General features: G+C 48.9%; 1 protein-coding gene across 1 annotated transcript in view; it reads left to right on the top strand.

Moving 5' to 3' along the window:
- The first annotated feature begins 20,710 nt into the window (after positions 1-20,710).
- dpt (dermatopontin) overlaps positions 20,711-26,445 on the top strand; it is a 75,673-nt gene continuing 69,938 nt past the window's right edge. The window contains exon 1 of the mRNA XM_072513814.1: positions 20,711-21,056. Coding sequence (XP_072369915.1) covers positions 20,734-21,056 — 323 coding nt within the window. The 5' untranslated portion in view covers positions 20,711-20,733. The remainder of the gene's footprint in view (positions 21,057-26,445) is intronic.

Below are 26,445 nucleotides of genomic sequence, written 5' to 3'. Positions count from 1 at the left end.
AATGGGCTGAATGGCCTCCTTCTGCACTTTATGGATCCAATGGATCGTAATCAAAGTCCACAGCGGTTCTACTCCTGTATGATATTTCAAAGGAATCTTTGTTTTGAAATGTTGAGAGAAATTATAACACAGGTACAGTAATTTATTTCACTGGACTGTGAACATGGAATTGAAGGGCAGCATACACATTAACCACGTCAAATGAGGCTGGAGATCAGAATGGATTGACTGTTACAGGGAAGTGAATGGTGTGGTTGTTTCAAAACTTTCTTTTCACCTTGGGGATTCAGGTTCAATCCAGCCCAGATTGAGTTGTCCTTTGTCTGCTGGTTGTGAAATGAGCTTTAGCAGTCTTCATCTGATTGAGAACAAAAATGTACCATAGTACAGATAAATTAATTAACTGTGCTTGTTTACAGAGAGTGATAACTAAGGCATATTATACTGCATTCCAATTCACATATTTTAGCAGAGATAACATTAAAGACTACATGCAAGAAGAATCGTCTGTTTTTTCTTCTAATCGTCTTGTTCATTCCACAGACTATTTATGATCAATTCTCCGAGACTGAGGAAAACCTTTGAGGAATTTCTCCCTGTTGATGGTGGAGTTTGCTGCAGGGCCCCATTTTCCTAAGTTACTGCCCTGTAGCCACCACTAACAGAGGATGTCTCGGGGAGGACACATTTAGGCCTACTTGTAGTGGGTACGGTCTCCATAACAAAAGAGCAGGAAGAGCTTTCTTAACGTATTCAAGTATTTTTATTTTCAAGTGATGTTCAAGTATTTGATTTAGCTTCCTTGTGGTTTTTTTAAGTAATTAAAGCTTCATTCAGCTTTTTGGGGTATATTTAAATATTTTGAAAGTAGATTTAAGCAGTGACGCAAGGCTTTTTAATACATCGTTTTAAGAATGTACACAGGGGGGGGCTGGATTCTCCAAAAATGGGGCTACGTCCCCACACCAGCTGGCGTTTCACTCTGGACTTTCATTAAGAAAGTCCTGAGCGATTCTCCTACCTGCAGACGGCTGGCAGGTCCCCGGACTGCTTCTCGCAGTTCTGGCAGTGGATACGGGGCCTCGCACCTCTGGTCGGGAGTCCGTGCATGCGCACGGTGGTGGCCTGCGGCAGCCGCGCCGGTGCCATGGCGGACTCATACCGTGGACCGTCATCAAAAATGTAGGCCCCACGAGATCGTACGTGCCAGCGGATCCGTGCCGCCCAATCGCTCCCATGGCCATCCATGAGGCCTCCCCCGGTGATCGCTCCCCCCGTTCCCCACCAGGGCGGCTGCAGACTGAGTCCGCAGCTGCCACCTGAGATTCCCGACAGCCGATACGTGGTTAAAACCACACCAGCCGGAACTCGGCCAGTTTTGTGCGGAGAATCGCAGAGAGTCTCTATCAATGGCCCCTACGCGCAGCGTGTAGATCACGCACGAGCGATTCCCAAGTGATTCTCTGGCTTCAGCCGCGCCGTTCCCGATTTCCGGGTAAACTGCCATTCTCTTCCCCCGTGCCGAACGCGATTTCGGCGCGGAGGCTCAGAGAATCCTACCCAGGATTTGAGAGCCCCAAGGATCCATCAGATTGCCTACTGCATCTCTTACATGAGGAGAATCAGGGATACCCCGGGTCCAGATGGGTTCACAGTCGAGTTTTATAAAATGTTTGGGGTGGAGCTAGGGCCATTGCTAGTGAGGGCGTATAATGAGTCGAGGAAGAGGGGGTACTCCCCCCTACTTTATCGCAAGTCTCTATCTTGCTGATTCTTAAAACAGATAAGGAACTGGAGCAGTGTTGGTCATACCGCCCGATATCATTGTTGAATGTTGATGCCAAACTATTGGCGAAGGTACATGCATCGTGGATTGAGGACTCTGTGCCAGGGTTGATTGGGGAGGATCAGACGGGTTTGTGAAAGGAAGGCTGTTATCGGTGAATGTGGGCCGTTTACTTAACGTGATTATGATGCCCTTGTGGGGGTGGGGACGGGAAGGCGGTTGAGGTAGTGATGGCAATGAACGCGGAGAAGGCCTTTGGTCAGCTGGAGTAGATGTATTTGTTCAAAGTGCTGGGGCAGTTCGGGTTTGGAAAGGGGCCTATGGATTGGGTCCGGTTGCTGCATAAGGCGCCGGTGGTGATTGTGCGGATGAACCGAGTGAGTTCAGGGTACTTTGGGCTACACCGCGGATTGAGACAGGGGTGCCCACTCACCCCATTGCTTTTCGCTTTGGCGATAGAGACATTGGCAATGACGCTCAGGGTGTTGAGGGATTGGAAAGTGATTGAGCGGAGGGGCGGGGTGGGGGGGGGTCGACCATAGGGTTCGTTTCGCTGTACGCAGGTGATCTGTTATTCTATATTTCGGACCTGTTGGACTGCATTGGGGGGATTATGGGGAGTTTAGGGGAATTTGACCAGTTTTCGGGATATAAATTGAATATGGGAAAGAGTGTTCCCAATCAATTCTAGGGGGCAGGAAAGGAGGTTAGGGGGGCTGCCGTTCAGGGTGGTGAAGACAAGCTTTAGATACCTCGGTATCCATGCGGCGCAGAGCTGGGCCCAGCTGCATAGGCTGCACTTAGCCCGATTGGTAGAGGGAATGAAGGCGGATTTTAAGAGGTGAAATGTTTTTGCCGTGGTTGCTGGCGGGGCGCATGCAGACGGCAAAAATAACGATGCTGCCTCGGTTTCTGTTCATGTTTCAGAACCTCCCTATCTTTGTCCCAAAGTTGTTTTTCACGAAAGTCAATGGGTTGATCTCGGGGTTTGTGTGGGCGGTGAAGGCCCCGCGGTGAAGCGGGCTTTCTTGGAATGGGTCGGGGCTGGGCGGGTGGGGGATTGAGTACTTCAGGGACTTGTTTATAGGGGGAAAGTTTGTGGGGCTGGAGGAGTTGGAGGAATTGTTTGAGTTGCCTACGGGGAATGGGTTTTAGGTACCTGCAGGTTCGGGACTTTGTGAGGAGGGAGGTGCTGGCTTCCCAGAATTGCTACCTCCAGTGCTTCAAGATAAGCTTCTGTCGGAGGATGAAATAGGGGAAGGGCAGGTGTTGGATATTTATAAAGAACTGATGGAGAGGGAGAGCGCTCTGGTGGAGGATATTAAGCACAAATGGGAGGAGGAGCTGGGAGGGACAGTGGGGGCTGGGGCACGGGCTGAGGCCTTGGGGAGAGTGAATGTGTCTGTCGTGTGTGAGGTGAAGTCTCATCCAGTTTAAAGTGGTGCATTGGACTCACATAACGGTGACGAGGATGAGCAGGTTCTCTGAGGGGGTGGAGGATAGGTGCGGGTGGTGCGTGAGGGGACCGGCGAATCATGTCCACATGTTCTGGGCGTACCCAAGATTGAGGGGGTTCTGGCAGGGCTTCTCGGATGTTATGTCCAAGGCTCTGGGGTGAGGGATGTGGTGATATTTGGTGTGTCGGAAGACCCGGGAGTACAGAGGGGGAGAGAGGCCGATGCCTCCCTGATAGCCCGGGGACAGATTTTGTTATGTTGGGGGACTCGGAGCCGCCGAAGGCAGGGAGTCAAGTTCACTCTGCAGAAGTCGGTAGAAGGGTTCACCCCAAGGTGGAAACCGCTCATTGATTTATTCAAGTAGGTTTGAATGGGTCAGCAAGTTGGTGGTGGGGGGCTTTTAGCGGGGGCGGGGAGGGTTAAAGTGGGGAAGGTGAGACGTGGATTGAGGTCGGTGTGGGGTCAGGGTTGTTTGTTGGGTTGCTGTGATGTTCTTCTGATGCTCGTTGGTTGTCTTTTTGATATTTTGTATATTTATATTTTTGTTGAAAAGCCTTGAATAAAAATATTTTAAAAAAACTAACGTAACATAAATTTTTCATTTTTTGAAAGTTAATTTTTGAGAAAAAGCTTGCTAAACAGGCAAAAAGCTACAGCTAGATTCCTACGCACTATTGTTATACATTCATTGAAAAAGCATTATTCTGACTTGTTCAGTTAAAGTTTTGGTGTCGGAATGCAAATTAGGGAGTCATTTATTCACTGACCTTGCTGGAAAATATACACTTGTAGCCTGGAGAGGAGACTCAACTGTGATGACCTCCTTCAATCTGCCAACATTCATTGGGCGAGAGTTTCCCATCCAGGCCACGGGCAGGTGTGGGGAATCCAGCGACAGGGAAAACATCTGACAGTCACCTTGCGCTGCTTGCGTACAGGGCGACCCCACTGTCCATAGGGGCACAATGGAAGGCAGAGGGCAAGGAGATGGAGAAGGAGGAGGAACAATGGAAGGGCAGAGGGAAGACTGAAAGATGGGAAGCTGGAGCCTGACAAGAGTACATGAAACACTGATAAACAAGGAGGACGTCGGGCATCCTACCGCTGGATTGCACTCTTTCGGGCTCATTGGGTGCCAGATTTGGATGTTTGAAGATACAATGTGATCAGAGAGGTTGGAGCAGAGGTTGGGTGAAATGTGTGTCCCCTGTGTGTGGTAAGCCCTCCTCAGAAGGGCCAGAGGATAGAGTGTGAGCAACATGATAGATGGGATGTTTTTGAAGTGAAAGTTTCTTTGAGATAATGAGTGTTGATAGATGCCTGCCCAATTATGCCTGCCCAGAAAGCATACAAACAATGGTTTGTGTCGTGTTAGGTACACTGGTATAACACTGGCTGAAACTGGATGCAGCATAGATCAAAAAGATACTCCAGATCTTGAAGTTAGTTCAATCAGGTTTATTGAACTAATAGCACAGTTCTCTGTGAGTTCGACTCTCTGCTAACTTAAGTGTGGTTACTCTGTCTGACTGAACCAGACTAGCTCTTAGCCACGTGGTGGTGGGGTGAGATTGTAACAACACCCTTGACTGACTCTCTAGATGTTCATCAGTGGAGAGAGGCGGAGTGTGAGTGCCTCGTGTCTTTTATAGTCAGATCCCACTCCTGAGTGTCCTGCCTGCTTAGTGGTCATGTCCTGTTCTCTGTGTCCATTAGCTGCTTGTCTGTATATCATTATGTGTGTGTCCGCATATCATGACATCTCCCACTTTTTTTTATGTTTGGATGACATATGTGAACGTATTTACAAGAATAGGCCAATATTAACACATATACATGCAGTGGATGTGAACATATGTACATGTGAAAACAGCTGTCTAATGCGAGAACACAGAACATAGCAAACAGAACAAATGTTCATAAGTCCAGTGTCTGTGGCTTGCGTCTGATCCTGGTCAACCGCCGGAGAGGTGGTGGTAGGAACGACAGCGCCATAATGGGCGGGATTGGAGCCTGACTGGTGGCCTCGTGAGTCGAGGTATCAGGGGGTGGCAAAATAACAGAAGGAAACAGGGAAGAATGTGGTTGCGGGCAGCCAACTTTGCGCAGTGCCCGTCTGTTTTGTCGCACAACAGAACCATCAGCCAGACGCACAACATACGAGCGGGGGGCAGCCTGTCGAACAACGACAGCTGGAGCCTCCATCAGGGATCTTGACCCGAACAGTGTCTGACGGGGATAACACTGGCAAATCGGTGGCATGAGCATCATAGCCCTGTTTTTGCCGGTCTCGGAGTTGCTGCACCTTCTGCAGCACCGGGAGGTGATCCAGGTTGGGCACGTGTATGGCTGGAAGTGTCATTTGCAGGTCCCTGTTCATCAGGAGTTGAGCCGGTGACATGCCAGTGGACAGTGGGGTCGCCCTGTACGCAAGCAGCGCAAGGTGAATGTCAGACACAGAATCCGCTGCCTTGCAGATGAGCTGCTTCACTATGTGCACCCCTTTCTCAACGTTTCCGTTTGACTGCGGATAGTGTGGGCTGATAGTGACGTGTTTGAACTGATACGACCTGACAAACAGAGACCAGTCATGGCTGCTGAAGCACAGGCCATTGTCACTCATGACAGTGAGTGGGATACCATGCCTGGAGAACGTCTCCTTACAGGCCTTGATGACGGTCCGAGGTGTGAGGTCTGAGAGTTTCACGGCTTCAGGGTAATTGGAAAAGTAATCAATGATTAACACGTAATCACGACTATTTGCATGAAAGAGGTCGATGCCAACCTTGGACCACGGAGAGGTTTCGATTTCATGCTGCTGAAGTGTCTCCTTACTCTGCACTGGCTGGAAGCGTTGATAGGTCGCATAGTTAAGGACCATGTTCGCGATGTCCTGGCTGATCTCGGGCCAGTAGACAGCCTGCCTGGCTCTGTGTCTGCACTTTTCCACACCCAGGTGGCCCTCATGGATTTGACGGAGCACCAAGCTCTGGAGACTGTGTGGAATTACAATCCGGTCCAGTTTGAGGAGGATGCCATCAACCACTGTCAGGTCGTCCTTTACATTGAAAAATTGAAGGCACTGCCCTTTTTGCCAGCCATTGGCTAGAAGTTGCATAACACGCTGCAAGAGGGGGTCTTTGGCTGTCACCTCACGGATACGAATCACCTTCTCATCAGATGCCGGGAGGGTGCTAGAACACAGCTGCACCTGTGACTCAACCTGTGACTGAATTTGCCGGATGACGTTCAGTGATTCACTAGGCACGGTGATGGAGTGGGACAGTGTATTGGCAATGATGAACTCCTTGCCAGGAATGTAGACCAGATCAAAGTTGTACCTTCTGAGTTTGAGGAGGATGCGCTGCAACCGAGGCGTCATGTCATTAAGGTCCTTGTGGATAATGTGGACGAGGGGCCTGTGATTCGTCTCAACGGTGAATGTCAGCAGGCCGTAGACATAGTCGTGAAACTTGAGAATGCCAGTGAGAAGGCCCAGGCATTCCTTCTCGCTTTGTGCATACCTTTGTTTGGTGGGCGTCATTGCCCTTGATGCGTAGGCAACCGGTGCCCAGGAAGAAGTGTCATCACGTTGCAGCAGGACCGCACCGATGCCATCCTGGCTCGCATCTGTCGAGATTTTTGCTTCCTTGTCTGGGTCGAAAAATGCCAATACGGGTGCAGTGGTGAGCTTGGCTTTCAGCTCCAACCACTCTGCCTGATGGGCCGCCTTCCACTCAAAGGCAGTAGACTTCTTCACTAGGTTTCGTAGGGCCGTGGTGTGTGAGGCAATGTTTGGGATGAACTTGCCCAGAAAATTGACCATGCGCAGGAAGCGCAATAGCGCCTTCTTGTCTTCCGGGACCTTCATGGCTGCGATGGCCTTGACCTTGTCTGTGTCCGGGCGCACGCCCTACTGAGAGATCTGGTCTCCTAGGAACTTGAGTGTCGACATGCCAAAGCAACATTTGGCCCTGTTCAGCTTCAGGCCATTGGCGTGGACACGGTGGAATACCTGCTGGAGATGGGAAACATGCTCCTCAGGGGTCGTGAACCATATGATGATGTTGTCCACGTACACACAAACCCCTTCGATGCCTTCCATCATCTGCTCCATGATGCGATGAAATATCTCCGATGCCGAGACAATGCCGAACGGCATACGGTTATAGCAGTATCTGCCAAACAGTGTGTTAAAGGTGCAGAGCCTTCTGCTGAACTCATCCAGCTGGATTTGCCAGAACCCATGTGACGCATCTAACTTTGTGAAAAACCTTGCATGTGCCATCTCACTGGTGAGTTCCTCCCGCTTCGGGATGGGGTAGTATTCATGCATTATATTCTGGTTGAGATCCTTGGGATCAATGCAGATGCGCAGGTCTCCAGAGGGGTTTTTAACCACCACCTTCGAGCTGACCCAGTCAGTCGGTTCGGTTACCCTGGAAATTATCCCCTGCTGCTGCAGCTCCTTGAGCTGTTCCTTCAGGCGCTCCTTCAGCGGAGCCGGGACCCGGCGTGATGCATGGACCACTGGCTTGGCATCAGGTCGCAGTAGGATCTTATACTGATATGGCAAAGTGCCCATCCTGTCAAACACATCTGGATACTGAGCGAGGATGTCGTCAATGCCAGCTTGAAGATCCACGTTGGAGGATGTCGTTGAATAAACCCGCTGCACCAGGTTTAGCTTTTTGCAGGCATGCGCGCCCAGTAGGGATGCCCTGTCCGGCTTGACAATTTCAAACCTTAGCTGTGCATGGGTGCTCCGGTTGGAGACGAGTAGATGGCAGGACCCCAGTGCCGTGATGGCATTACCGTTACAGTCCAGGAGCTAGCAGGCTACTGGAAGGACCGTGGGGGGCTTCTTGATGCGTTTGAAGTCTGCCTGTGCGAGGAGGTTGGCAGAAGCATCTGTGTCCAGCTTGAACGGGATGGAGCAGCGGTTGACCTGCATCACTGCACGCCATTCGTCCTCCGAATCCACAGCGAGGATGGACTGAATGTGAGATGAGTTAGGTGTGGCATGTTCACGTGTGGTAATGATGCCCACTCGGTAGGCGGACTCCAGGCACTCGTCCTCTGGATCCATTGTACTGCCAGGATCAGAATCCTGTCGTCGTCGTTGCACATTCTGGACGCACCGTCGTCGGAATTGGGAATGCTGGCTTCTGACTGGTGGTGCAGACCTGCACAAGGCTGCATGGTGTCCAGGCTTCCCGCAGTTTAAACATCGCCTGCCTCTTGCAGGGCAGTATCCCTTTAAGTGGGCGTTGCCACAGTTCGGGCATGTCATGACGTCGGTGTCATGACGCGGTGTACATCGTCGCACATGCGCAGTGTGGTCGGTAGACGTCAGCACCTGCGCAGTGTGGGTGTCGGCCGCTTCGTTATCCCGTTTGCATCGTGCATGCGTGGGGCTCCGGGAAAAGCGCGCTAGATGGCCGCTGTCCTCAATGCTGAGGCGCTGCATCCGGGAGATGCCTGCACACTCTCTGTCTCGTGGGAGGCAAGTTTCTCATTTTCAGCCGATTTGTATTGGGAATACCGATTTTTTGCGTGCTCATGCACTGTACATGTTTCAATCGCGACTGGCAGGGTCATATGCTTGATTTTTAAGAGCTGCTCTCTCAGGGGATCAGAGTGTACTCCAAACACGATTTGGTCTCTGATCATGGAGTCAGCAATATCACCAAAGTTGCAGGACAGCGCTAGCAGGCGGAGGTTAGTTAAGAAGGCACTGAAAGATTCTTTACCTTGAAGACGTTGTTTGAATATGTAGCGCTCGAAGATTTCATTGGTGTCCACTTCACAGTGACTATTGAACTTGTCCAGGATGGTCTGAAACTTTGTCTGAAGTTAAATAAGTTGAAGAGTTCGATGGCTTGATCACCTGCTGTCGAGAGAAGCGCGATCTTTCTTGCATCAGATGCATCCCCGAGGTCTGAAGCTTCGATGTACAGCAGAAACGTTTGCTTGAATATCTGCCAGTTGGCACTGAGATTGCCGGAGGTCCTGAGCTGGTGAGGAGCTTGAATCTTCTCCATGGTGCTAGGATACATTTGCTGGTCGTCACGGAACAGACTGACGTAAGCCACCTTAAATTAGTAGTCACCTGGTATCATGTCGTGTTAGGTACACTGATCTAACACTGGCTGCAACTGGATGCAGCTTAGATCAGAAAGATACTCCAGACCTTGAAGTTAGTTCAATCAGGTTTATTGAACTAATAGCATAGTTAGCACAGTTCTCTGTGAGTTCGACTCTCTGCTAACTTAAGTGTGGTTACTCTGTCTGACTGAACCAGATTAGCTTTTAGCCACGTGGTGGGGGGGGTGAGATTGTAATAACACCCTTGACTGACTCTCTAGATGTTCATCAGTGGAGAGAGGTGGAGTGTGAGTGCCTCGTGTCTTTTATAGTCAGATTCCACCCCTGAGTGTCCTGCCTGCTTATTGGTCATGTCCTGTTCTCTGTGTCCATGAGCTGCTTGTCTGTATATCATTATGTGTGTGTCCGCATATCATGACAGTTTGTATGCTTCCTGGAGCCCTAGAGCCATCACTGAAATACAGGACATGCCTCTGTGCCTGCAATTCTCTGATCAAGGCTTTGAGGGACGAGTGGTTGAAGCAGGGGTGTTGTCCCTCCCTTGAACTTTTCGGTTTCTTCTGGTGGCTGAAATACATCTCTGTGTGTATCCTGAAGACAGCTGGGATGGAGACAGCGAGATGCACGTGTTGGACTAGCGTTTAAATATGGCCCATGGAACTCCACTGCTCCAGCTGATGGCGGGCGGATGAATCAGCTTCCTACCCACCAGGTGATTCGGCCCGATACTCACCTGTGCATAACAAATGAGCTTCCAGGCATAGAATCGGGCACGAGTTCCCACCATTCCAGCCAGCAGGATGAGCATCAGCGGAACCATCCGCCAGTGCACTTAGTCTCAAGGGATGGAATTTTCCATTTATGTTTCACTTCACATACAGTATTCCTACAATTACCGACCGATTCAGAAGAGAAGTGGGGGAAAAATGGAAAGCAAGTATAAATATAGAACAACCCTTTACCTCCACCAGACAAAAATACTTGTTCACATGCACACAAAGCTCTTGAGTTTATTTTCTGATTAGCATTATGGAAGAACGAGATCAAATGGCATTTGAAACTATTTTCCTTGTGCTATTTTGTGACCTTAAACCCTTCTGCCATTTACAGAATCACATATCCATGTACACACTCACAAGATAGACTGCTACTAGACAAAATTTTCCTTCTTGAATCTTTTAATTGTAATTATTTGTGAGGACGTGGACTGTAGAAGAAAACATTTTCAGTCAGTTTAATACATATAGAGCTAACAAGGTCATAGCTAAACTGCAAAAACTACATAAAGACTTGTTTGCATGCAAAGTAAAGAGAACTGGAAAAACTAGATCCAATTTGTGAGTACTGCATTTAGAATCTGCCAGACTGGATTAGTTAAAGCAAATAACCTTGGGAATTGTAATAACAGTTTTTGAACTGTTTTTGACTGATTTTATGGATAAAGGAGATGCCATTGATAGGCACATAGGTTTTCAGAAGGTATTCAGTGAACAGTCTAACACAAGACTTGTGTAGGTTTTCAGAAGGTATTCAGTGAACAGTCTAACACAAGACTTGTGACACCATGGATGGAAAAATTGATTAATGGATAGGAAACAAAGTTGCTTGGATTATATGAGGACCCAGGAGGCCCTTGTAGGTGAATAAACACGAGTTTATTGCAGTCATAGAAAACGGCCGCTACGCCGGCGTACACACAATCAGTCCCCGTCAAGACTACCAGAATGCCAGTCCCTGTCCGGGCTGGATTTACATAGCCCAGTAACAAGCCCCAGCTGGGCGGGCCCACTAGCAGGGAAGACTTATATGCTATGAGTCCCATGGGGAGATCGATTAGCGTATCCCCATGGGCCTCATGAGGGTTATTACAGATTGGAATCCTTGCACTATTTATTTAGTGAAGTCATAATTCTTACTGAACAACTTTTCTGGCCACAGAAAACCAAATTTTACTCTTGTGGAGATTCATTCTTTCAGAACAAACATTCAGAAATGTTGGATTTTTAATCAAATGAAAATTATATCTAAAAAACATTTTTGTTTCTTGCTTTGATATTTATGTATGTCCCAATCTTTATTTTGCTTTTGAGACAAAGATTTAAATATAATTTATTAGCCTCCTTCCTGTCAGGGGCTTAGACGGGGCGGAGTTTGTAAGGAGCATCCAGGAGGGCTTCTTAAAACAATATGTAGACAGTCCAACTAGAGAAGGGGCGGTACTGGACCTGGTATTGGGGAATGAGCCCGGCCAGGTGGTAGATGTTTCAGTAGGGGAGCATTTCGGTAACAGTGACCACAATTCAGTAAGTTTTAAAGTACTGGTGGACAAGGATAAGAGTGGTCCTAGGATGAATGTGCTAAATTGGGGGAAGGCTAATTATAACAATATTAGGCGGGAACTGAAGAACATAGATTGGGGGTGGATGTTTGAGGGCAAATCAACATCTGACATGTGGGAGGCTTTCAAGTGGCAGTTGAAAGGGATTCAGGACTGGCATGTTCCTGTGAGGAAGAAGGATAAATACGGCAATTTTCGGGAACCTTGGATGACGAGAGATATTGTAGGCCTCGTCAAAAAGAAAAAGGAGGCATTTATCAGGGCTAAAAGGCTGGGAACAGACGAAGCCTGCGTGGAATATAAGGAAAGTAGGAAGGAACTTAAGCAAGGAGTCAGGAGGGCTAGAAGGGGTCACGAAAAGTCATTGGCAAATAGGGTTAAGGAAAATCCCAAGGCTTTTTACACGTACATAAAAAGCAAAAGGGTAGCCAGGGAAAGGGTTGGCCCACTGAAGGATAGGCAAGGGAATCTATGTGTGGAGCCAGAGGAAATGGGCGAGGTACTAAATGAATACTTTGCATCAGTATTCACCAAAGAGAAGGAATTGGTAGATGTTGAGTCTGGAGAAGGGTGTCTAGATAGCCTGGGTCACATTGAGATCCAAAAAGAAGAGGTGTTGGGTGTCTTAAAAAATATTAAGGTAGATAAGTCCCCAGGGCCTGATGGGATCTACCCCAGAATACTGAAGGAGGCTGGAGAGGAAATTGCTGAGGCCTTGACGGAAATCTTTGGATCCTCGCTGTCTTCGGGGGATGTCCCGGAGGACTGGAGAATAGCCAATGTTGTTCCTCTGTTTAAGAAGGGTAGCAAGGATAATCCCGGGAACTACAGGCCGGTGAGCCTTACTTCAGTGGTAGGGAAATTACTGGAGAGAATTCTTCGAGACAGGATCTACTCCTATTTGGAAGCAAATGGACGTATTAGTGAGAGGCAGCACGGTTTTGTGAAGGGGAGGTCGTGTCTCACTAACTTGATAGAGTTTTTCGAGGAGGTCACTAAGATGATTGATGCAGGTAGGGCAGTGGATGTTGTCTATATGGACTTCAGTAAGGCCTTTGACAAGGTCCCTCATGGTAGACTAGTACAAAAGGTGAAGTCACACGGGATCAGGGGTGAGCTGGCAAGGTGGATACAGAACTGGCTAGGCCTTAGAAGGCAGAGAGTAGCTATGGAAGGATGCTTTTTTAATTGGAGGGCTGTGACCAGTGGTGTTCCACAGGGATCAGTGCTGGGGCCTTTGCTCTTTGTAGTATATATAAATGATTTGGAGGAAAATGTAACTGGTCTGATTAGTAAGTTTGCAGACGACACAAAGGTTGGTGGAATTGCGGATAGCGATGAGGACTGTCGGAGGATACAGCAGGATTTAGATTGTTTGGAGACTTGGGCGGAGAGATGGCAGATGGAGTTTAATCCGGACAAATGTGAGGTAATGCATTTTGGAAGGTCTAATGCAGGTAGGGAATATACGGTGAATGGTAGAACCCTCAAGAGTATTGAAAGTCAAAGAGATCTAGGAGTACAGGTCCACAGGTCACTGAAAGGGGCAACACAGGTGGAGAAGGTAGTCAAGAAGGCATACGGCATGCTTGCCTTCATTGGCCGGGGCATTGAGTATAAGAATTGGCAAGTCATGTTCCAGCTGTATAGAACCATAGTTAGGCCACACTTGGAGTATAGTGTTCAATTCTGGTCGCCACACTACCAGAAGGATGTGGAGGCTTTAGAGAGGGTGCAGAAGAGATTTACCAGAATGTTGCCTGGTATGGAGGGCATTAGCTATGAGGAGCGGTTGAATAAACTCGGTTTGTTCTCACTGGAACGAAGGAGGTTGAGGGGAGACCTGATAGAGGTATACAAAATTATGAGGGGCATAGACAGAGTGGATAGTCAGAGGCTTTTCCCCAGGGTAGAGGGGTCAATTACTAGGGGGCATAGGTTTAAGGTGAGAGGGGCAAGGTTTAGAGTAGATGTACGAGGCAAGTTTTTTGCGCAGAGGGTAGTGGGTGCCTGGAACTCGCTACCGGAGGAGGTGGTGGAAGCAGGGACATTTAAGGGGCATCTTGACAAATACATGAATAGGATGGGAATAGAAGGATACGGACCCAGGAAGTGTCGAAGATTTTAGTTTAGTCGGGCAGCATGGTCGGCACGGGCTTGGAGGGCCGAACGGCCTGTTCCTGTGCTGTACATTTCTTTGTTCTTTTGTTCTTTGTTTTGCTGCATTTAAGGACTATTCAGTATGATTGTCTGATCAACTTTCTTGCTGCCTTCCATGTTGCTGAACGTCACCGATCACCTGTAGAAGGAATCAAATTTAAACTACTGTCAAAAAAGAGGAAATTGTGCCTGCTAAATCTTTTACTGAGGTCAGAACGTGCATCATTCCTTTGACATTGATTACAAATTTTAGGCCATGAATATGGCCCAGTGTCAAATTTTGTTTGCTAATACTACCGACTGCCTATTCTGATACAGTGTCCCCCTGGTTCTAGACTCTCCATCCAATAGGAAACATCTCAGTTGCAGTCACTTTTGCCCTCCTATCACTGTGTTTCAACAGCAGGAGGACAATTAATTCATGTCCTCCCACTACATAGTGCATACTGTGAATACCCTCCTAGGATTTGACTGGTCTAAATCCACCCTGCCACGTATATAGAACATAGAACATAGAACAATACAGCGCAGTACAGGCCCTTCGGCCCACGATGTTGCACCAAAACAAAAGCCATCTAACCTACACTATGCCATTATCATCCATATGTTTATCCAATAAACTTTTAAATGCTCTCAATGTTGGCGAGTTCACTACTGTAGCAGGTAGGGCATTCCACGGCCTCACTACTCTTTGCGTAAAGAACCTACCTCTGACCTCTGACCTCAGTCCTATATCTATTACCCCTCAGTTTAAAGTTATGTTCCCTCGTGCCAGCCATTTCCATCCGCGGGAGAAGGCTCTCACTGTCCACCCTATCTAACCCCCTGATCATTTTGTATGCCTCTATTAAGTCTCCTCTTAACCTTCTTCTCTCCAACGAAAACAACCTCAAGTCCATCAGCCTTTCCTCATAAGATTTTCCCTCCATACCAGGCAACATCCTGGTAAATCTCCTCTGCACCCGCTCCAAAGCCTCCACGTCCTTCCTATAATGCGGTGACCAGAACTGTACGCAATACTCCAAATGCGGCCGTACCAGAGTTCTGTACAGCTGCAACATGACCTCCCGACTCCGGAACTCAATCCCTCTACCAATAAAGGCCAACACTCCATAGGCCTTCTTCACAACCCTATCAACCTGGGTGGCAACTTTCAGGGATCTATGTACATGGACACCTAGATCCCTCTGCTCATCCACACTTTCAAGAACTTTACCATTAGCCAAATATTCCGCATTCCTGTTATTCCTTCCAAAGTGAATCACCTCACACTTCTCTACATTAAACTCCATTTGCCACCTCTCAGCCCAGCTCTGCAGCTTATCTATATCCCTCTGTAACCTGCTACATCCTTCCACACTATCGACAACACCACCGACTTTAGTATCATCTGCAAATTTACTCACCCACCCTTCTGCGCCTTCCTCTAGGTCATTGATAAAAATGACAAACAGTAACGGCCCCAGAACAGATCCTTATGGTACTCCACTTGTGACTGTACTCCATTCTGAACATTTCCCATCAACCACCACCCTCTGTCTTCTTTCAGCTAGCCAATTTCTGATCCACATCTCTAAATCACCCTCAATCCCCAGCCTCCGTATTTTTTACAATAGCCTACCGTGGGGAACCTTATCAAACGCTTTGCTGAAATCCATATACACCACATCAACTGCTCTACCCTCGTCTACCTGTTCAGTCACCTTCTCAAAGAACTCAATAAGGTTTGTGAGGCATGACCTACCCTTCACAAAGCCATGCTGACTATCCATGATCATATTATTCCTATCTAAATGATTATAAATCTTGTCTCTTATAATCCCCTCCAAGACTTTACCCACTACAGACGTGAGGCTCACCGGTCTATAGTTGCCGGGGTTGTCTCTGCTCCCCTTTTTGAACAAAGGGACCACATTTGCTGTCCTCCAGTCCTCTGGCACTATTCCTGTAGCCAATGATGACATAAAAATCAAAGCCAAAGGTCCAGCAATCTCTTCCCTGGCCTCCCAGAGAATCCTAGGATAAATCCCATCAGGTCCCGGGGACTTATCTATTTTCAGCCTGTCCAGAATTGCCAACACCTCTTCCCTACGTACCTCAATGCCATCTATTCTATTAGCCTGGGGCTCAGCATTCTCCTCCACAACATTATCTTTTTCCTGAGTGAATACTGACGAAAAATATTCATTTAGTAGATTTTGTTTGCTAATACTACCGACTGCCTATTCTGATACAGTGTCCCCCTGGTTCTAGACTCTCCATCCAATAGGAAACATCTCAGTTGCAGTCACTTTTGCCCTGGTATATATACCACCGCTCTGGGGAGTCGGAAACCTTTGGGTTTTAAAGATTGTGTTTATTAAATGTTAGTCGTAACAATACTGCAGATCAGATTAAATGCAGTAACAGAAACCTGACAATGAGGCAGACAACCCCTCAGCTGGCATCTGATTCACTGGGATCAGGAATCGTGTTAATAGCCTGACAAGTTTCAGCGGCTTTTAAGAGCTCCACTACAGACTGTCATTCCAGCCAAGAAGATGTCTGCACGAAGACCTGCTCCAAGGTTCCAGGTGTCAGAGATGGACAGAATGCTGGATGCCATTGAGAAAAGGAGGGACACCCTCTTCCCCAGGATGGGGCGAAACCTCAAGCCCACCATTCTCAACAATGCCTGGGATGAGGTGGCAGAGGCTGTTGGTGCTGCCAGCCTCACTCGGAAGACAGGCACGCAATGCTGAAAGAAGATGAAAGACATCCTTAGGGCAGTTTGGGTGAGTCACCTCCTCTGTGCCCCTGGCATTACTCCCATCCCACACTCCTCACATCAGTCCCTAATTCCCTAGAGGCCAACAGAACCCCACCTGCCTTCACCTTCCTTACAAGCTACCCTTCACCAAATCTCAACACATAAAGTGTTGTCCTTTTTGGCCAGGAGCCTTGCACACACATATGCCACCAGCTGCAGACCCCCATAAAACTCGCCTCCCAGCGTCTCACTATGTCCTTTCCACAAGGATAAAGCTGCCCATAATTACCAGGAGCTGCAGAAGACTGGAGGAGGCACCACAGATATTCAGGTCCACACCCCCTTGAGGAAAGGGCCCTGGGACCCTGGTTCTGTGAAGCCACAGTGCTAACCACTGTGCAACTGTGCTGCCCTAGTTGTGCCAGTTGTGGCACATCTGGCACAGGAGACGCATGGTCTCACTGGTGAGCTGGAGTCGGCGGTGGCACATGCTGTCCGGCAGCTTCTATAAGGACAGGTGCCAACTGCATACACCTGGCCTGTTGTTGCGTCTCCTTCACACCTCCACCTCGGCCTGTTGGATGCTGGCACATCAGCCTCACCGGCTGGCTCCTACTGTTCTGGAGCAAGCTCCTCTTGTGCAAGGTCCTCCGTGGGCTGGCCCTGGCACTTTCACCACCATGCATCCACACCAGAGCAGCGGCCAAGTAGATAGCGAGCATAGCTAGCTGCATACCGAAATCCATGGGCGGGATTCTCCGACCCCCCGCCGGGTTGGAGAATCGCCGGGGTGGGGGTGGGGGGGGAGGGGGGGGGGGCGTGAATCCCGCCCCGCCGCCGGCTGCTGAATTCTCCGGCGCCGGTTTTCGGGCTGGGACGGGGATCGTGCCGCTCCGGTCGGAGGCCGTTGGCAACGGCACCCCCCCCCCCCCCCCCGGCAATACCCCGGTCCCCGATGGGCCAAACAGCCACCCGTTTTCGACCAGACCCGCCGGCGTGAAATGGCCATGGTCCTTCCCGGCAGGACCTGGCTTGGAGGACGGTTAGCGGGGTCCTCAGGGGGGGCATGGGGGCATCCAGCCCTGGGGTGGGCCCCACGGTGGCTTGGTCTGCGATCGGGGCCCACCGATCTGTGGGCGGGCCTGTGCCGTGGGGGGACTCTTTCCCTCCGTGCCGGCCTCTATAAGGCTCCGCCATTGCCGGCGCGGAGAAGAAACACCCTGCGCATGCGCAGGAAACACGCCGGTGGTTCTGCGCATGCGCCAGAACAGGCTGTCAGTCCTGCGCATGTGCCAACTCGCGCCAGCCGGCAGCAGCCCTTCAGCGCTGGTTAGTGCGGCGCCAACCCCTCCAGCGCCGGCCTAGCCCCCGGAAGTGCGGAGGATTCCGCAACTTCCGGGTGGCCCGACGCCAGATTGGATCGCGCCGCGCCGGTTCGGACTGCCCTGCCAATTCCAGGCCCATGTCTTTGAGGGTGGAGGGGGAAGAGAAAGAGAATGGGAGCAAGATGAAGATTCCAATGACTATCCAATGCCAACAGATTACATGCTCACCCTGAATTGTACTGCTGCCGGCACGCTCAACATGTTCCCCCCCCCAACCTCACCCCAGCCCCTTAGAGATGATGTGGTCCACACTTCACCACATTCTCCATCAGTGACTGACGCCTGATTTGTGATGTGGGAGCCTCTGTCCTCACCACCCATCCCTGCCAACAGAGGTACTGGTGGCTGTGTAACCGGTGTTAGCTCTGTGGACCCTGTCCTGTTTCTTACAGTGAGGTTTACCGTGGGTCTCCTTACTGAGTGAACCTAGTGCTGCCCACCAAGAGACTAGCAACTGGTTGTGTGGTGGAGATGTTCACACTGTACAACCATTCATCGCCATGCTAAGAGCCTAGTGTGTTGGCAGGTATAACAGATGAGGGTGAGCAAGAGATGTGTGCATCTGTTGGGACCTTAGCTACAGTTCTGTGGAGCCTGGGTTTACGCACAGGTTTAGGGGCTGGTTTAGCACACTGGGCTAAATCGCTGGCTTTTAAAGCAGACCAAGGCAGGCCAGCAGCACGGTTCAATTCCCGTACCAGCCTCCCCGAACAGGCGCCGGAATGTGGCGACTAGGGGCTTTTCACAGTAACTTCATTTGAAGCCTACTTGTGACAATAAGCAATTTTCATTTCATTTCATTTTCAGGTTGTGACAGGGAGCTGGTCAGGTTTCCTGGGTGGGGCAGGATAGACGGGATCAGGGATGCAGTGGACAAGCAGAGTTTGGAAGCAGCTCGTGATCCTCAGGGGCAAGCTAGCTGATGGTGTCACTGGTGAGGCTTTTACTCTGAGGGGGCCTGTGTGCCACGGAGGGCTCTAGTGGCACCGGTGCATGTTTCCTTTATTTGGGTGAGCTCTGTTAATCCCTGCTGACTCTGCTTTGGGACTACATTTCTAAGTAGTGCACTGAGGAGTGCCAGCACCTGGTGGGCCGGCGATTGAGCATGGCCATGCCCATCGTCTTGGTGATACTGCTGGGTCTGGATTCACATGACCAGAGGCCCTCTGAGCATATGGAGGGTTCTGTGAGCAGTCAGAAGCCTCAACAACCAGGAGCCTGTAAGTTGCAATTAGGGGGTGGGTTTAAATAATTGTATTGCAGCAATGGGGTCTCAGACAGAGCACCCCGTTCTTGAGGGGGACAGCTCTGTAGCCATCTGGGATGGCCACTTACAAAGAAACATGGACATTTGCAAAGACTCAAGGGAAATATGGCCAATACCAGATTCAGGCTGACTCAGAGCCTAAATGTATATTTGTAAGCAGAGAACCAGACAGTATCGAAACCCCCAGCTGATTTGCATTCTAATGACCCATTTCCCTAAGACAAAGGACTGGTACTCAGGTATCCGATACAATTCCAGACACATCGGCGCCACTCCCTTTACTCAGGAAGCATAAACAGCAAGGTCAATGACCTCTTAGAACATGCCCAGCCATCAAGGCACCCGCCCCTTTATTGGCTCAGATCGAAGGCAGTGATCGAAGTATGCCGAATTATTGGGTCCAAACCTAAGGACCGCCCAAAAGAGCGCGAAAGCCCCCAAGGATAAAGAGAGACACTGCCATGTGTTCGATCTCTTTTGGACCTGGTGCTCCGGCAACGTTAATCTCCAACTTTAGCACCATGACCAGAAGCAAGTCCAAGTTCAACGCTTGCTACCAGATGGATGAGCCTAGCTGAACCACAGTTACTTCTCCAGATCCAGCAGATCCAGATTCGAACAAAGGCCACTGTTCGTCTGACCTAAGCCGGGTGCCTGAAGTTAAGTACAGGTTGTCAGAGTGTTAGGTGTAATTTACCTCGTAGTATTTATGTTGCATGTATAAGTTTATCTTGTGTGTAAATAAAGTATTATTGAACTTGAACTAACTAACAAGTTGTTGGGTCTTTGATCGATATCCGGTTGAACCTTGTGGTGGTATCATTTGATACCTGGCGACTCTGAAAGCAATGTAATATCAATATCTAGACAAAAGAAGGGCAACCTTATTGACTGCCATATTTATAGTGAGTAAATATAGCAACAGCTCGAGTCCACACACTTGCCACCGAGTCGTTCCTCACGATTCCCTGAGGTCCAGGCATATACCCCCCAGCAAAAGTTTGCAAAGCCAATGGCCATGACACCTGGATCCCACTCGTAAATACTAGCACTACTTCCTGGCTGAGAGGGCTGGAGCATCGTGGAGGACTGGAGTATCGGACTTCCAGCCTGTAAATCATATTGAAATCCGTGCAGATCGCGGTTTCGCATGGCGCTGCCGGGGAGGGGCGTGTAGCTCACTGCCGCCACCTGTAAGAGACAGGAACATTGGAACAGGAATGGCGCCCAACACGGATCCCGTTATCGGCAGACGCTCGATTCGCTGCAACATCTGAAAACCTGCTACTGGCGGTGGCCAGCCGAGAATTTACCCCTTTGTCTTTGTTACAGAAAATGAAAATTTCCTTAAAAGTCCACCTTAAAAAGAATATCATCAGTTTCACAATCTGGGTATTAGATTTAAAGCATATTACATACTTTCATGTCAGGTCATAAATGCTTTTGGATTCAGGCTTGGAAACATCTGTTTGCCAAATGTTACATGCCATATAAAATAGCGGATACAACAGAGTGCATCCAGACTGCAGAAATGCATCTCAAGTGTGCTTACTTGCTCATAGCCCTGATCATTGTGGTTCATGGTCAGAATTATCCGCCATCTGAGGTGTATTGGATCAATCAGTATAGGCAAGGCTTCAACTTCCAGTGTCATCCAGGGGAAGCTTTGGTAGGGATACAAAGTTACTACGAGAAATCGGAAGGTTCTGACAGGCTTTGGAGTTTCGAATGCATGCCTACCTCGGCGGGGATGGGACGGGCGACAGAATGCTGGTGGGAAGATATTAACCGAGCGGGACTTGAATGGTAGGTCACAGGGTGCATTGTTAATGTTTTGCTTTCCACTGCACGACCCCTGTTTGGTTTTTTGCAGTTGTGTTTTGTTAAGCTCTTAATTCCTTAAAATAATCAGATAGTTCTCAGCCTGCTGTGGAACCCGGGCCAGTCATTCTACTGAATGAAACTGATGAACTTCGGCTTAGGGGCAGGTGGCAAGTCTGCACTGAATTTCCTGGCATTAAATACTCTTAAAAAGATTAGACAGCCATGCAAATCAGACATTTTATGCAAGGGTCTTGTGCCCTGGTCTCACAGGTAGTGGCAGGTTTCATCCTGTTCGGCGATCCAGGGTTATGCAAGTAAAATGAAGGCGACTTACATAACACATGGAGCTCTGCCAATACTGGAAAAGTTTGAAGTACATTTGTCCTTTCTGACCTCAACACTCAAAAGGAATTTTTAATTTTTAATGAGCAGTTTAACCTTTTATGAACACTTTTAATGGTTTAAATGTTAACTCAAGTAAAATGCAGTATACATGAATAGTACTGATACCGATGAAGAAAGAACATATTTTATGCTCAGAAACATGCAAGGACAGAGAGCCGAAAGAGTAAAAAAGATCCTCAGAAAGATACATGCTAACTGAGCAGATCTAGAAATAATAATATAATAATAATCACTTATTGTCACAAGTTGGCTTCAATGAAGTTACTGTGAAAAGCCCCTAATCGCCACATTCCGGCCCCTGTTCGGGAAGGCCGGTACAGGAATTGAACCCGTGCTGCTGGTCTTGTTCTGCATTACAAGCCAGCTGTCTTAGCCCACTGTGCTAACCAGAGAGACAGGGAAGAATTACAGCGAAAGAAAATAATTCACAAAGGCTCCTGAATATGCTGCTTGCCACGGATGCTGTGCTGTCCTGTGAAGGACCCTTAGAGATGCCAGCCATTTGATTGGGCCTGCAGCTCAGCAACCTTAGCTGCCTCACCTGGGATGTTGATCATGCTACGAGCCCAGTAGCCAATACAAGACATTTTTTTAAAGCATAAAAATATTACTAGAGGTGAAACCTTTCTGATGTGATCATTAGGGTCTCAGGGCTGCTTTCTCTGCCTCGCTCCCGCCCCCACCCTCACCTTTGAATAAAACGTTGCTTCCTCCCAGGACACCGTTGGGAGGCTGCCTGTGTACAGTTGGTGACCTTGCCCCACCCCTGTCAAGAGGTTGATCTGCTGTTAGCAAAATGCTGATGGTCTGGTAAAATGACCCTGAATAGGATATTTGAATTTGCTTCCATCCTCCTTATGGATGGAAGCATGTCCAAAACTGGTCCTCCCATCAGTAAAATTAAAATGACCCAACCTAGCACAAACTAGCATGGCTCCCACTAATTTCACTCCAACCTCACACCTTGATCTGGTACTTGTGTAGGTCAGTGAAATTCTTCCCTTTAGGTAATGTTGAAGGCATTCTGCATGATAATATAGGTTTAACACTGATACATGCAATCAGCAATAAATTAATAACACCAACTTAGACAATTAGAGAACGGATGCAATTAACTAACTTAATTTTGTGTATTTTAATGTTTCAAGGCATTGATGGTTTTATTCATTTACCCACATTTTGAGATGATAATTTACAAGAGGCAAAGACCTGAAACTGTGGTTTAATCAGTGTATGGATTAAGTGGTCTGACAAGGTGGGGGGTTTACGTTTCATGGACTGTTTTCCTGGTGAAAGGGGGTGGCGTATTGTAAATCGACTGACTTTAAATGGCCGCCCTGCGGTGATAACAAACTGGCGGTGGCCTAAAGAAGCAGAGAGTGAGGCTTCCACTCCTCAGTGGAAGAAGTCCCACTCTTGATGTTGCTGGCTAATCTAAACACAGCAATGGATCCCGACTCAAATAAACCTTCCGGCGAGGACGAGGCACTCAAGGGAGGGTGGGACTGACGAGGGGGTGGGGAGACACAAAGGGGGTATCATTGTGGGGCTCTTGCCCCTGATGCCCACGGGCCACCCTGCCAGAGCATGCACCCCCACCCTCCCATGTTTGCACCTCAGAGGATTAAAAAATGGACGCCCCCCCTCTCGACTGCATTATGGCATAATATTTAGATCAATTAACTTGTTGACAAGCTCAATTGCTGATTAATGATTTTATTTTAACATGCCAGGAGGCTTGATGATTAATGGGAAACCGTGTGCCAATGTCGGGTTCAGGACCCAATGTCATCACACTGGATTTTACGCATGTGCAGAACAGGAGCAGCCCTAATTTGCAAATGTAAAATCACAGGCCATTAGTTCTCATCCTATGTAGGATATAATAACTTTTAACATAGTCAAAATCCAGACTTTTAATGTTACAGTGTTAAGTTACCTTCTTTTTCTCCACCAACCTTTACCCCACCCCCAAGTTCCCCCCCACATTCAACATCAATCAGGCACTGAGTGAGGGCAGCTGGCTTTTGTCCAGACCTCTTCTGATAAGAAGATAGATGTGAGCACCCCAGCCCCCTGCAGTGAGGCATATTTACTTATCTTAGCAGCCTGGCTAGGCAAACTCATGGTGCGGAGGATCATGTGGAGAATGCTGTTCAGTATGCCATGCATTGATGCACCAATGTTTGCAACAAAGTCCCATGCAGATGTAATATTGTGTACTGTAAATTTAAAATAATATGCGATTTTTTAATGGCAAATTCAATTAAAACTTGTGAGACTGTAAACAAGTTAGGCGATTAAATTTTACTTTTGACAACATTAATAATTCTTCATTCTATCACTTCCAATTCTTTGGAAAAATCACTGTTTAAGGAAATCATGTTGTTTTAGAAGAATCCCTTTCACAAACTCAAATCACATTCTAGACCAGCATTCATTATCTATACTTTGCCGCTCGGTAACATTTCAAAGTCTGATCAGCTTTGAGTTATGTGTCGATATGCCCAAGTCTACATCGATGCCTCTTCCGCTGAAACAAAGATGGTTGCCCCAGTCTCAACTTCCCTATTTGATATAGAGGCCACAAGTTGAATGGATGAAAACAAATTCCAGTTGACACCCACAGTGTTGAAGCCATTCACCTCCATGTTTTTAATCCTAGTTCCCCTGATTGCTGAAGTGTAATGTAACCTCCGTGTTCTGTTTGATACTAAATCTACACCCACTTTGTTACAAAACCTACTTTAGTGCTGCTATGCTTCCCTTATTGCCCTGTCCTTACTTCTTCCATTCTGTGGCTGAAACTCCACTTCATGGCCAGGATTCTCCCCTACCCGGCGGGGCGGGGGGGTCCCGGCGGGATGGAGTGGCGGGAACCACTCCGGCGTCGGGCTGCCCCAAAGATGCGGATTTCTCCGCACCTTTAGGGGCCAAGCCCTCACCGTGAGGGGCTAGGCCTGCGCCGGAGTGGTTTCCGCTCCACCTGCTGGCGTGGAAGGCCTTTGGCGCCACGCCAGCTGGGGCCGAAAGGACTTTGCCTGCCGGTGGAAGTCCGCGCATGTGCGGGAGCGTCAGCAGCTGCTGATGTCATCCCCGCGCATGCGCAGCGGGGGGGGGGGGTCTCTTCCGCGTCGGCCACGGTGAATGTTATGGCCGAGGCGGAGGGAAAAGAGTGCCCCCACGGCACAGGCCCACCCGCGGATCGGTGGGCCCCGATCGCGGGACAGGCCACTGTGGGGGCACCCCCCACGGGGCCAGATCACCCCGCGCCCCCCACCAGGACCCCGGAGCCCCGCCCACGTCGCCAGTCCTGCCAGTAAGGTAGGTGGTTTGATTCACGCCGGCGGGACTGGCATGACAGCAGCGGGACTTCGGCCCATCGCGGGCCGGAGAATCGCCGGGGGCGGCCCGCCAACCGGCACGGCGCGATTCCTGCCCCCTGCCGAATATCCGGTGCCGGAGAATTTGCCGGCATGCAGGAACGGGATTCACGCCAGCCCCCGGCGAATTCTCCGACCCGGCGGGGGGTCGGAGAATCCCACCCCATGACTTTATCACTTAGATTCTCCGGCATCGCGAGAATTAATTCCCAGACATAAACCCCCACAGGCTTCCAACTCTTTCAAAACACTAAAACGCGTGTATTCATCCCCAATAAATGTCACACTCATATCGGCACATCCTTTCCTGGCTCCTCTGGTTCCCATGCTCTCATGTGTCACACCTCAAAAGTTCCACCCTTGCTTGTAGATAAATCTAAGAGTTTAGCGATCACAATTGGTATTGTGAGAAGTACTGCTCCCATGGAACCAGTCTTAAAATCCTTACCGTACAGTGCTTGCTCAATGTACAATAATTTCTCTTGCTTGACAGAACAATTACTTCTCACTTTGGGGAATCTATTCCACAGCAGAAGTGAATCACTTTACCAGTTGCTTCAGATATGGAAAGTGCTCATAGGACACGACCAGACACTTAGAAGCTACCTGAAAAACAGTAGAGTTTGACAGCTGATGAATGCCAGTGGGTATTAGCATCTAATGTCATTGCTAATGGTGGCTATATGAAATGCAATGCGTATGTCATTTTCACTTTAAATGCCACTTCTCACAAGAACATTATTGTAAACATTCCTGTAATTACATTCTGCGCAAAACGTCTTTTGGAAATGCCAGTGTCTTGTGTGGCAATTAGTTAACAAATCAGTGAGAAAGAAACATGTTTTTGTGATTCATATTTTGTGTATTTCTCGCAAAATATTTCAAATTGGATTGCATAAACTGAGGAATTCAAGCCTGTAGAAATGAGAAATTGGCAGTAAAGTGAAGAATCTGTTTTGCATTATGTTCTGCTCGTTTAACTATTGCGTTCCTGGTCACAGATGAGATAGCTTGTTCCACTTCATCCTTCTTCCTTTGACATTGCAGCAATTGCCTTGTGATGCACTATCAATTACGACGAGACGTGAGTAGAGAGTAATCGAGACTTTATTACGCAGAGATGTGTAGCCTCCCGCAGCTGCTGCCGAAATGGCTGCAGCTCGATGAGCACACACATTTATACTCCACCTACTGGGCGGAGCCAGCAGGCAGGGATCTACCCCCGTACCTTACCGTATTACATCTCGTATGTGATATATACAACAGTGGTGACTACCACATTCACCCTCTGTTTAAAAGAGCTAGCGGGGGCGGTGGAAAACTATTTACATGCATTTTAAGATTAACATTTTGGGGGAAGTTCACAAATTCAGCCGATCGGGTGCCTTGATCCTCCGTTGTGAGCGCCGCAGTGCTGGTGGTGATGCAGGCGTCGGCTCAGTCGCCGGTGATTCCGGGAGTGTGTAGACCTCATCTTCATCCCCGGGTGGGCCCAAGGGGAGGGCGGATTGTCCTGGAGCGGGGGCTGTCCTGGGGAGGAAGGGTGGCGCCAGGGCGGGGGGGGGGGGGGCGACCCAGCTGGT

This window comes from Scyliorhinus torazame, chromosome 8 (assembly GCF_047496885.1).
Source record: "Scyliorhinus torazame isolate Kashiwa2021f chromosome 8, sScyTor2.1, whole genome shotgun sequence".
Taxonomy (NCBI): Eukaryota; Metazoa; Chordata; class Chondrichthyes; order Carcharhiniformes; family Scyliorhinidae; genus Scyliorhinus; species Scyliorhinus torazame.
This window is presented reverse-complemented; position numbering and strand designations above follow the sequence as displayed.